The sequence below is a fragment of the Tachyglossus aculeatus genome, chromosome X1, assembly GCF_015852505.1.
Source record: "Tachyglossus aculeatus isolate mTacAcu1 chromosome X1, mTacAcu1.pri, whole genome shotgun sequence".
Lineage (NCBI taxonomy): Eukaryota > Metazoa > Chordata > Mammalia > Monotremata > Tachyglossidae > Tachyglossus > Tachyglossus aculeatus.
Window position 1 is genome coordinate 73,232,686 of NC_052101.1, and position 13,451 is coordinate 73,246,136.

Here is a 13,451-nt window from a genome sequence, read left to right on the forward strand (position 1 = left end):
CTTCTCTGAGCCTCAGTTACCTCATCTGTAAAATGGGGATTAAGACTGTGAACCCCACATGGGACAACCTGATCACTTTGTATCCCCCCCAGCGCTTAGAACAGTGCTCTGCACATAGTGAGCGCTTAACAAATGCCAACATTATTATTATTAACAGATTGCAAGCGCCTCAAGGACAGGACCCGCATCTTACTTTCCGTTCGTTCCCAAGTACTAGAATCATACCCGCCCCACTGAAGCTCCTAACTGTCGACGACGAAAGGGAGGGGGATCAGAAGGAAAACACCACGGGCGAATCAACGTTGGAGCGGGCCTGTCAATTGGCAGCCGTGAATTTATTGAGAAGAGACTGTAAAATCAGTAATAACGGGAGCCCTCGTTCCGCCGGCTCATCTTCCGACCTCCCCTCACGGCGGTGGGGCCTTGCCGCCTCATCACAGGAACTCTCGGCCCGGTGGTTGCGGCGCTTCGGGAGCCGCGGCTACCTTGGTCACCATCTGCACGTGGCCGGCTCGGCGGTGCTGACAGGTGTGACGGCAACAGGTGGGGCTGGCCGGCGGCTCCTTCGCCTTGGGCGCTTCCCGCTCCATGTCACTCGCGGGCGGCCGAGCCCATCCCGCGATTCCCACGCCGCCTCGGGGGAGCCAGAGCGGGGCCCCGATGGCGTTGTCCAGCTTCGCTTGGCCGCCGCCGTTCCCATCCCCTCCTCCGCCTGCATCTTTCCCCGCTTCGGGCTCCGCTGGCGGGCCGAGTGGGCCGTTCTTGCAGATTTCGACGCAGGTGAGTGTGCGGAGGGCTCCCGTCTTCCTCCCGCGGGGCTCGTTCCACCGCCCGTGCCGGCTGGTCGGGCGCGCGCGGCCCGGGCCCCAGCGCGTGCCGACGCGGTCGGCCGCGTAGGTGCTGCCTCGGACCGGGGCGCCCCCGAGCCCGGTGACATTGGCCGCCTCCGCCCCCTTCGCCCCGGCCACCAGGTCGAACTGGACGACTTCCCCTTCGCCGACGCTTCGCTGACACTTGCGAGGGTTGTTTCGCACAATGGCGGACTGATGGATGAACACATCTTCCTGCTTGTCGACGCGGCAGATGAAGCCGTACCCCTGGCGGACGTTGAACCATTTCACCACGCCGATGAGGCGGGTAGCGATCACTTGCTTCAGCGGCGGGATGGGCTTGGGCACGGAGGCCGGGAAGACGCGGCCCTTCCGGTGGTAGGAGCGACCCGTCATCGGCACTCTTTGGGGGATACCAAGCTGGGGTTTCGGGAACAGATCTTGGCTGCCGCCTTCCTCGGCTTTGCTCAGATTAGCTAATGATATTTTCGCCCGAGCACTCCGTCCGTGTAGCCTGGGCACGTTCGTCACCGTGGAGGCGAGGGATAGGCTGCTTTGCACATCGCGAAAGCAGATTGGCTCTACGGCGCCCAGGTTCACGACGTGCCACACGCGGAAGGGACAGAATGGGTTGGATGACGAGGCAAGGCGGGGTACCTAGAAACCCCGGTCCGGACTAGTTTCCTGCTGGGCCATGTGACCCAACAGAACTCGGCCCGTTTCACCTTTTAAGTTGGGTTGGCGGGAACTAGCTAGGAGAAAGGCTGACCAGGCCTTATGCTGCAAACGGATTAGTCACTTGGCCTCCCGGAAGAAAGAGCAGGCTATCGGTAAAGGCTTTTAGGCAATGGGCACTGAGAAAGGAGGAGGAGAGCATACATACATACATACATACACACACACACACACACACACACCCCTCCCCCCCCCCCCCGCCCCCAGTGCGCTCTGAGGAAATGACGCCTATTCCCGCACTTATCCAGTCTTTCGGTCTGACCCTAAGGTTACGCCTAGTCAAAAGGAGGCACCCGGGACATGATAAACGGAACCCTTGGTGCAGCGCTGAAAGCCCAAGGTGGCTCACGAGGTCGGGTTTTCAGGGAAAATACCCCGGTGGTCGAAGGGCCCTCTTACCCTGCTCCCCTCAAGATACTACACCTTGACATTATTTCACGGTGGGGGGATGGTTGGCCTCTCGATGGGATTCCGAGCCCTCTGGGCGAGGGTCGCACCCGAGAGGAAGGAGGAGCGGGTGGCCTTCAGAACCCCCCACCCCCCACCAAAAGCACGCTCTCAGTGAAGTGAATTTGAGGTTCGGATTGATCCTGCCTGGAAGGAAGTCTGATTCTGCCGCGTGTGCCAAGCCCTCCTGAGGCGCTCAGAACCTCATCCCTGCCAGCAGTCACCAGGTGCTCAGCCCTGGCCTCAACCCATTCTTTAGGGGAAGACATGGCCTCTCCAAGAGGTGGAGTCCAGAGGAGAGAAGTCTTAGGAGTTTGAGGAAGGAGAAGCCGTGTTTCCTCCTCATATTCTCCTGTCTTTCTTAGAAGCTTCGTGAATAGCTATAGAACATTGGGGGCCGTTTAATCAATGGTATTTGTTGAGCACTTACTATGTGTGGAACACTGGACTAAGCGCTTGGGAGAATACAGTATAACAGAATTAGCAGACATGCCCCCTGCCCATAACGAGCTGACAGTCAAGAGCGGGGAGACAAACATTAAAATAAATTAAAATTTAAAGATATATACATAAGTGCTGTGTGCTTGGGGCTGGGGCGATTATCAAAATACCCAGAGGTTACAGATCCAAGTGCATGGATGATGCAGAAGGGAGAGTGAGCCGGGTAAAGGAGGGCTCAATCAGGGAAGACCTCTTGGGGATTCGACCTTAATAACGCCTCAAAGGTGAGGCAAGGGGTGGTCCGGCGTATATGGAGGGAGTTCCAGGCTACGGGGAAAACGTGGGGAAGGGGTCTGCGGCAGATGGTTGAGATTGAGGTGCAATGAGTAAGATGGCGCTAGAGGAGCATAGTGTGCAGATTGGGCTGTGGTACGTCAGCGAGGTGAGGTAGGATGGGACGAGCTGATTGAGTACTTTAAAGCCGATAGTAAGGAGCTTCTGTTTGATACAGAGGTGGATGGGCAACCTCTGGAGGTTCTTGAGGAGTGGGGAAACATGGACTGAATTTTTCTGTAGAAAAATCCGTGCAAAGCAAAATATGGACAGGAGATAAAGGAGGCTGGGAGGTCAGTGAGAAGGGAGATGCAGTAATAAAGGCGGGATAGGAGAAGTGCTTGGATCAGCGTGGTAGCAGTTGGATGGAAAGGAAAGGGTGGGTTTTTAGCAATGTTGTGGAGGTAGAACCGACAGAATTTGGTGACATTGAATACGTGGGTGGAATGAGAGCGATAAATCGACAACGCCAAGATTACGGTCTTGTGAGACAGGGAGGATGGTGGTGTGGTCTACAGTGCCGGGAAAGTCAGGAGGATAGGGTTTGGATGGGGAAGATAGGAAGATAGAGAGTTCCATTTTGGACGTGTTCAGTTCGAGGGGTCAGCGGGACATCCAGGAGCAATGTCCTGAGGGCAGGAGGAAATGCAAGATGGCAGGGAAGGAGAGAGGCAGGGAAGGCTGGAGAGGTAGATTTGGAAATAATCTGCATAGAGGTGGTAGTTGAAGCCATGGGAGCAAATGAGTTCTCCAAAGAGGTGGGCGTAGATGGAGAATAGAAGGGGACCTAGAACTGAGCCTTGAGGTACCCTCACGATCAGAGGGTGGGAGGCAGAGGAGGAGCCAGCAAAATAAGCTGTAAAGGAGCAGACAGAGGTCTGTGTGAGTGAAGTCAAGGTTGGATAAAGTTTCAAGAGGAAGGGAGTGGTCTACAGTGTCGAAGGCAGCTGAGAGGTCGAGGAAGATTAGGGTAGAGTGGAGACTGAAAGGTTTGTCGAAAAGAAGGTCATTGGTTACTTTAGAGAGGGTAGTTTCTGTTGAGTGAAGGGAGAAGAAGCCAGATCCGAGGGGATCTAGGAGAGCGTTGGAGGAGAGGAAGTGGAGATGAGTGTAAACAACTCAAGAATTTTGGAGAGAAATGGTAAGAAGGAGATGGGACAAGAGCTGGAGGAAGCCGGGGATGGGGGCGGGGGGGCGGTGAGGGAGGGTTGTTTTTAGGACAGGAGATAATAATAATAATAATAATAATAATATTGGTATTTGTTAAGCACTTACTATGTGCAAAGCACTGTTCTAAGCACTGGGGTAGATACAAGGTAATCAGGTTGTCCCACGAGGGGCTCACAGTCTTCATCCCCATTTTACAGATGAGGGAACTGAGGCCCAGAGAAGTGAAGTGACTTGCCCAACATCACACAGCTGACAAGTGGTGGAGCCAGGATTTGAACCCACAACCTCTGACTCCAAAGCCCGTACTCTTTCCATTGAGCCACGCTGCTTCTCTGAGAGATATGTAAGCATGTTTGAAAGCAGTGGGAATGGGAATAGCTGAGGCTAGCAGTCAAGGAGGGAAGAAGGGAAGGGGTGAGTGTTTTTAAAAAGGTATTAATAATAATAATAATAATAATTATGGGATAGGATGAGAAGCACAGGTGGAAGAGGTAGAGGAGGTGAGCCGTGTCGTCTTGAGTTACTGCAGGGAATGTCAAAGAGGTTGGAGGCGGGGGATTGGAGAAGACCAGGGGAGATTTTAGGGAGCTCACACCTGATGGTTTCAATTTTGTTGAAGTATGTGGCCAGATCATTAGGGGAAAGATGGTGGGGTCGGGGGGACAGGAGGTTTGAAGAAGGGGTTAAATATCTGGAACAGCTGGTGGGGCAGGGGTATGGGAGTGAATTAGGGAGGAGAAGTATTATTGTTAGGCAGTTGAAACTGCTGAAACAGTTGAAATTGAAGCAGATAAGAATTGAATTTAAAAGGTGGACAACGTCAGAGAGAGATGTCTGGATTTCCACAAACAGCGCCCCACAGCTCGAGCACAATAGCAGAGGAAATTCACTGTGGTGTTGATCCAGAGTCGAGGATTAAATGGTAGGAGACTGGCGGAGGGAAGGGGAGCAAGGGAGTCACCAAGATCCTGCTGGAATATTCAAATATGTGATCACCCTTCTTTACGGTTGCCAGTGATTTAAAATAAGATCTCCTGTACCTCTGCTTCACCTCGCCCCCATATGTAGCATTCCAGATGTGATGGCTGTGATGTTCTCTCAGAGCGAAACTCTTAAAGGCATGCTCTACTCATTTTACAAGATTGTCCTTCTAATAAAATAGTAACCCATCGGGTAAACAGTTGTTTGCTACAAAAGGAACTTGATATATGGAACAGATTCATTTCTGAAAGGTTATTTAGAATTTTGTTTTATGATTACCTGTTTCCTATTGATTTCCACTACAGATGAGAGATTCCCGTGAGCAAAGTTTCATCCTGAGTACAGTAAAATCTCACTTTCAGACTGGAGCGAATCCTTTATAAACACACCAGGGAAAGAATAGAAACAAAAGCAGTGGCCCCAGAAACTTTTCCTCTTTCCTTGACTGATCTTTTCCCATCAGGCAGCCAGGATCAAGGCTCCTTCACACATTCACCCTGCTGTCAGCTTTCCTGGACTTATGAGTCTGCCCTGAGGCAATCCAGATAAGAAATGGATTAAGGAGGTAGGGAGGGGGCTGAAAAGCTGGAGGCAAGTGTGCTACCATCAGAGTTCCTTGAATGAATTTGCCAAGTCTCCAAACACACGGACCTGTCCACACAAAAGCCACTGCTAATACTAATATGGTGCCTACCCTCTGCAATCACAATCCTTGTGTGCAACCAGAGTTCCTTGAATGAGTTTGCCAAGCCTCCAAACACATGGACCTGTCCACACAAAAGCCACTGCTAATGCTATTATGGTGCCTACCCTCTGCAATCACAATCCTTGTGTGACATCAACTACTGGTGGCTCTGGGGATTCCTTCTCCCAAGCCCCTCTCATGCAAATGGGCAACACACACAAAAAAATGCAGAAATAACTTTTGTCTCGAAGGTTCCAGAGTTGATTGAGAGTGACAATTTGGGTTTCTAGCAGTGCTGGAAAAAAAGTTGGTATTGGACACAATTCCCTGAAGGGAAGTATAGCATTTAAATGTAACGTAGTCTAGGGAAGAAATATGCTGGCTTTCACAAATCCATGGAAAGCTTTGCTCAACAGTTTCCCAATCTTTACATTCCTTGGAGACTTGTGGTATTTCCACTTTTAAAGTTGGTGGAGTGAGCTGATGGGAAAATCCAACCCAGCTGTCTGATGTATGACTTTAGAGTAAGCGTCACTGATCTTGCTCAGATCAGCATTATGAGGAGTCCCCACAGCAGGAGTTTTTTTCCTTGCAGAGATGCAGAGAATTCAATTCAAATTCAAAGAAAGTTTTCAATTTAAAAAAATGACCTCTAAGTCATACCCACACTTTTAAGCGATGTCCTAAATAGAGCTTACTGATAGCTCCTGCTTAAAAAAAAACAAAAAAAATGTGAGCTATTGTCCATCTTGTTTATGCATTAAAATAATTTTCTTCTTCATAATCATCCGGCCTTTTGTGGGATCTTGGGGATAAGCAGTTTGGTCAATTTTACAAGTTCAATCATTCATTCAATCGCATTTATTGAGCGCTGTGTGCAGAGCACTGTACTATGTGCTTGGGAAGTACAAGTTGGCAACATATAGAGACGGTCCCTACCCAACAACGAGCTCACATTCTAGAAGGGGGAGACAGACAACAAAACAAAAAATGTAGACAGGTGTCAAAACTGTCAGAATAAGTAGAATTACAGCTATGAAGGAAACAGACTCAGATTAAGAGAGATGGTTTGTTCCACAGGGGACAGGGACTTTATTCTGATCACCTTGTATCTACCTCCAGCATTTAGCACATAGTAAGTGCTTAATACATTATAATTATTATCATCATTAGAATCAGCGTTTTTCATAGCACTACCACCTTTCTCAATCACAATGGGAGTGAAGCTGTGTGGTAGTTCCAGTCTAGTTCAACCTTATTCTATGCCACCATGAATAAAGATGCACCAAAGGACCTGGAAGTTAGAGTCCCCTTCCAGTCCACTGGGAAACTCTTGCAACTCCTCAGGCTATAAGCATCATCTGGGAACTGTTGTATGTTGAGGGCCGTTCTTGAACCCTATACCCAAGGCAAGATTATTAATCAATTTGCCTCAAGGTTATGGCCCAGCTGACACCAGGTGAAACCCTATACGCAACTGATTATTTCCACTGGTAATGCAGATTTAAATAGCTTCAGAAGATTCTAAGCTGTACATTATTCACAACTCGGTCCATCTTCACACTCCTCACTTTATATATCTTCCCAAATGCCATTTCCTTACCACTTAAATTCTCACAAACCCCACAGCACTTATGTACCTATCTTACATACTCTATCACTCTCCATAGCTGTAATTCATTGAATGACAATCTCCCCCACCAGCCTGTAATAATAATAATAATAATAATAATAATAATGGCATTTATTAAGCACTTACTATGTGCAAAGCACTGCTCTAAGCTCCTGGAGGGCAAGTCTAACTATTGTACTCGCCCAAGCACTTAGTACATGGCTTTTCACAATAGGTGCTCAATAAATACTACTGATTACTCATGGTTAGGAAATGAAAACAGAATCAAGAAGGCCAGCAAGGTCTGTGGGAAATAGTTTGGTGAAAATGAGGCAACAAGCTTCTTGACAAATTGAAGATGTCTCCCGACCTTCTTAGTGGTTGAAAGACCTGAGTCTACCACTCAAGGAACATCCGGCTTTCTTGAGCAGTGTCACCTCTGAGACAGTCAACATCAAATGGTAAGACAAATATACTAACACAGATCACCAGCATTAAGACATGCTCATTAACATAGCCTCAGAGGAAGGTGTGGGGAGCGGAAGGGACAATTGCAGGAGTCCCACTTTTCTTATCCTAGGTATTTACTTCCCCATGGGAAAGTCAGCCAATAAATGTCAGTGAAAAGAAAGAGGAAGGAGATCAAACACGTAGGCTAAGAAACAGGGAGTCAGAGAGAAATCTTCCCTCCCCCCGACTTCAGAATCCTCCTACTCCTCCCATCACCACCACAGCTTAAACCTGAACATCCAAGACAGATTTTTGATGGAAAAAAATGTACCATAATCAGGCACCCCTCTTATCTACCCAAATAAGCTAAGGATCATAGTGAGAAATTAAAAGATAAGACTAACCCAAATCAATTGGTTTAAGTTTTTTAAATTGGTAGGCAAAGAATAGTCAATCATATTTATTGAGCACTTACTATTCAAAGTTGCCCCCTTTTTTTTTTTTAACTAACATGGTTGTCCTATGTGCCAGAATATTCTCAGACACTGCTTACTGTCCCAGTTTTAATACCTAACAAATGGGCCAGGTACTGTCCTTAACCCAGCCTGGGTTTCATGACTGTGAGCCCGTTGTTGGGTAGGGACCATCTCCATATGCTACCGATTTGTACTTCCCAAGCGGTTAGTACAGTGCTCTGCACACAGTAAGTGCTCAATGAATACGATTGAATGAATGAATGACTTTCATATGTTGCTTTTAGGAAAGACCACATTAAGTTTTCAGCTCAAGCAACCAGAACAACAAATTTTCACTTTGAATGACTGCTGAAGAATATTGAAGCACCTAATTATGCTATGCTTTATTATAAAATAAACTTGTGACACCCAGGGCACTCATAACAACAACTATGGCAGTGAATACTTATTAAATGCTGGCGTAGATAGAAAATTAGCAGATTGGACACAGCCCCTGCCCCATATGCAGATTACAACCTATTTTATCCTCATTTTTACAGATGAGGATGTCGTGGCCAAGAGAGGTTAAGCAAGTTGCTCAAAGTCACGTAGTAGGCCAATGGCTGAGCTGGGATTAGAATCTGAATCATTCTATCGGGCCATGGAAGAGCACTACAGCACACTACCATGGCCTAGTGGAACGATCACAAGACTGGGTGCCAGGTGATCAGTGTTCTTATCCCAGCTCTGTCACTGGCCTGCGGTGTGATCTTGAACAAGTCACAAGTTCTCTGGGTCTCATTTTCCTCTTCTCTAAAATGGGAATTTTATATACAGATCCTTCCCCTTCAATTAGGAGCTCCATGTAGGACAGGGACAAGAATTGAGCACAGTTCTTGGCATGAATGGGTACTTAAAATACCCCAATTGTTGTGTTAATAATACACTATTTATATTTAGCTGTTTAACAGGAATATAAACTATTAAACCTCTCTAAACTGAATGCGGTGGGAATTGAAAGCTGTACTTCAAATATGGGCTGTACCATGATAGACATTTTAGTGACTGGGTTTGAAAGCAGCCCTCGTGGGCATAGTTCCCTTGGAGCGCTAAGCACGTTAAGTTGTTTTCTCTCTGTGATGTGCTCTTTGGAACAGAGGCTATTTACAAGGATGCTGTTGCTTTTAAGAGGAACGTGCTTCCTGATAGAAACAGCAGCCAAGTAATTTACGAAGGTCTTTGTGCTGCAGCTGCCTCCTACTTGCTACAATAAGGGGGTTTCCTTGAGGGCACCAAAAGGCAAAAAAAAAAAAATTCTGTCATTTTGCATTTTTCAAACATGGAATTATAAACCTTTTCTTAACACCTAACGGGTGTTTTTCTTGCTCTTTTGATGTAAGCACAATTGAAAACCTTCACCAACGTCAGCCTTTTCTTTTTAATCCCTTGTTCACCCAGATCCATCCCAAAGCACTTGTGTTGCCTGTATGTGAATCTATTAAGTGAATGTTATGCTTCATTGTAAAATAATCAACTTGTGACACCCAGGACATTAACGAGCCATTAGAAACCTAAAACAGTATGTGAGGAAGTTTTGTAAATGAGAGAACATAATCCAAGTCTTGGGAGACATTTTTAGTGGATCTTTTGTTGTGCCTAAACAAAACCAGGCTTAGTTTTTCCTATTCCACTTCTCACAGAGTATTTAAAGTGTAGGACTGGGAGTAGATGGGACAATGGAATGCTGCAAAGCAAGCTGGATTCAATCCTTGTGGGGTAACAGTCGTCAAATCGACCACTGTGTACCTCAACTGAACTGTAAAATGGGAATGGTCCCCTTTGATACCTCCACTCCTACTAGTCTCATGAGCACAGGACTGGGAGTCAGGATGACCTGGGTTCTAATCCCTACTCTGCCACTTGTTGGCTATATACCTTGGGCAAGTCACCTCTCTGTCTGTGCTTCAGTTGCCTCATCTGTAAAATGGGGATTAAGACTGTGACCCCCATGTGGGACATGGACTGTGTCCAACCTGATTTGCTTGTATCCACTCCAGCACTTAATACAGTGCCTGACACATAGTAAGCACTTAAATACCACAATGATTATTATATTTTAAGAGATCTGTAAGGACTTTGGAGATGATTATGCAGGTTCTGCAAAACCTGGTACTATACCTTTCTTCATGATCGATTTTATTCTAAAACAGGCTTCCAGATGTAACCATTTGTTCCTGCATTCATGTACTATACCCTGGCTATAGTGTTGTTGTATCTTTTGAATTGCAGAGAAAATGTCTGCAAGAGTTCAATCATGCCTGGGAGGATTAAGGCAGAAATTTCAAAACACAAAACACACACAAACAGCTGGTCTCCTGGTAAAGTTGGGACACCTTACACAAGGAATTAAAATCCTTTTTTACATTTGTGATCATCTAGGTTGCATTCTTTACAGGAGTAGTGTGAACTGACAACATTTGTAAAGATGAATCTTCTAAAGGTACACCTGTTTTCATGAGGCTGCTTATCTTTGCCTAATAGTTTCCTAACCTTTCATGGGTGTATTTTAGTCACCTGTCTAATTTATATTATAAAAAACCCCTAGGAAGGACCAGATGTTAATGCAGGAAATCAATTTGACCAGGGGGTTAGGTCACAACATTTTCTCCTAGTAGTAGCAGCAGCAGTAGCATTTATTGAGAGCGACTGAAATTAAAAAATAGATAAAAGCTTAGGGAGTATTCAATTAACCCTTGCTAATTTTCAATGAAAAAAAAAAAAAAACCATGTCCCAAACTGGTATGTATCCAACCTAACCTCGGAGTTTGCACTGAGTTAATTTTAAGAGAACCTTTTCAGCACTGTAAGCCTGTCCCTCCTTCAACTCTACCCAGGGATCTCCAATGTAAACTCATCCCAAGTGATTGATGGATGGTATTTCATTAGTCCTGATCCAGCCCTAGCTTGGCAGATGCAGCCATTCTGTCAGTTTTTACTCTTTTGGTGGAAGGGGATGACAGACACAATGGGAGCTAGGATCACAAAATCTGGGAACCACCTGAAGAAAACACAGTCTGGGCCTAGCCTTTCACACAGTCCCTTCACTTCCCTAAGTTGAGGACATCATCATCAGTGGGATTTATTGAGCGTTTACTATGTGCAGAGCACTGTACTAAACGTTTGGGAGAATACAATCCAACAGAGTTGGTAGACACATTCCCTGCCCACAATGAGCCATACTCCAAAAGGGTAAGATTGAGGAACAACCCAGGAAGTGGCCCTGCCAGAGTCAGAGAGTTCCTTCCCACTGTCTCATCTTCATAGCCTGTTTTCACTTCTTGTCAACTTACCCTTTGTCCCTGCCTTAATGTTGTTTCCCTTCTCCCCAGATTGACAGAGCCTATTAGGAGGCAGGGTGCCAAAGTTCTAAAAGAACCACTCTCCCCTGTACCAGAAAGTTCACACATTGCTACCTTTTGATTGGGAAGAGAACAGTACTGATTGTGACAGTCTAGCCAGGTGTGGCTAAAAGGACTGTTGAATGACTGACATTCCATTCCATATGGTGTGCTCAATCAATCAATCAATCAATTGTATTTATTGAGCGCTTACTATGTGCAGAGCACTGTACTAAGCGCTTGGGAAGTACAAATTGGCAACACATAGAGACAGTCCCTACCCAACAGTGGGCTCACAGTCTAAAAGGGGGAGACAAAGAACAAAACCAAACATACCAACAAAATAAAATAAATAGGATAGAAATGTACAAGTAAAATAAATAAATCAATAAATAGAGTAATAAATATGTGCAACCATATATACATATATACAGGTGCTGTGGGGAAGGGAAGGAGGTAAGATGGGGGATGGAGAGGGGGACGAGGGGGAGAGGAAGGAAGGGGCTCAGTCTGGGAAGGCCTCCTGGAGGAGGTGAGCTCTCAGCAGGGCCTTGAAGGGAGGAAGAGAGCTAGCTTGGCGGATGGGCTGAGGGAGGGCATTCCAGGCCCGGGGGATGACGTGGGCCGGGGGTCGATGGCGGGACAGGCGAGAACGAGGTACAGTGAGGAGATTAGCGGTGGAGGAGCGGAGGGTGCGGGCTGGGCAGTAGAAGGAGAGAAGGGAGGTGAGGTAGGAGGGGGCGAGGTGATGGACAGCCTTGAAGCCCAGGGTGAGGAGTTTCTGCCTGATGCGCAGATTGATTGGTAGCCATTGGAGGTTTTTGAGGAGGGGAGTAATATGCCCAGAGCGTTTCTGGACAAAGATAATCTGGGCAGCAGCATGAAGTATGGATTGAAGTGGAGAGAGACACGAGGATGGGAGATCAGAGAGAAGGCTGGTGCAGTAGTCCAGACGGGATAGGATGAGAGCTTGAATGAGCAGGGTAGCGGTTTGGATGGAGAGGAAAGGGCGGATCTTGGCAATGTTGCGGAGCTGAGACCGGCAGGTTTTGGTGACGGCTTGGATGTGAGGGGTGAATGAGAGAGCGGAGTCGAGGATGACACCAAGGTTGCGGGCTTGTGAGACGGGAAGGATGGTAGTGCCGTCAACAGAGATGGGAAAGTCAGGGAGAGGACAAGGTTTGCTCGTAACAACTGTCTCAATGCATTGATGTGTTTGCCACTAGTAGCACCTATCACTTGTCTAATCTGCCTCTTTATACCTGGATATTACCAAAGCCTCAGCTCATGGAGAGCATTCTCTCTCCTGGTTGCCACAAGCCAGGAGGCTTTGCTTATTCTGTTATCTCAAACCGTATTAAGACAATTCACTACATCTTTTAAATGCATGTTTGGTCCAGTATACTTGTAAGTGACCCTAAGAAGTAAAGGAAGGAGGAAGAGGAATGGTATTCATTCATTCAATCATATTTACTAACCACTTACTGTGTGCAGAGCACTGTACTAAGCACTTGGAAAAGTACAATACAATATCGGTGCCTACTATTTGCCCTGCCCCAAAGGTGCAGACTGAGGGTGTATAAGTGTTTTTTCTTCAGGGTGCAGAAGTGGTTTGGGTGGGTGTTGTGTCCTGAGGGGCCAAGGGTTATGCTGCTCCAAAAGGGTTCTTTTGTTCCTGGAGACTGGGAAGGTAGAGGAGAATTGCAGGGGGGATGGGGAGGAGGGAGCAGGACAATACAAAGCCCTACTGAAAGCTCACCTCCTCCAGGAGACCTTCCCAGACTAAGCCCCCCTTTTCCTCCACTCACCCTCCCCATCGCCCTGACCCTTTGATCTATCCCCCGCCCCACAGCAATTGTGTATATATGTATATATTTATAATTATAATTCTATTTATTTTTATTAATGTCTATA

General features: G+C 46.9%; 1 protein-coding gene across 1 annotated transcript; it reads right to left on the minus strand.

Moving 5' to 3' along the window:
- Positions 1-318: 318 nt before the first annotated feature.
- LOC119919868 (glycine-rich protein 2-like) lies at positions 319-1,332 on the minus strand. The gene has a single exon (XM_038740653.1). The coding sequence runs from the start codon at positions 1,224-1,226 to the stop codon at positions 435-437; it is 792 nt and encodes a 263-aa protein (XP_038596581.1). The 5' UTR covers positions 1,227-1,332; the 3' UTR covers positions 319-434.
- Positions 1,333-13,451: the final 12,119 nt, after the last annotated feature.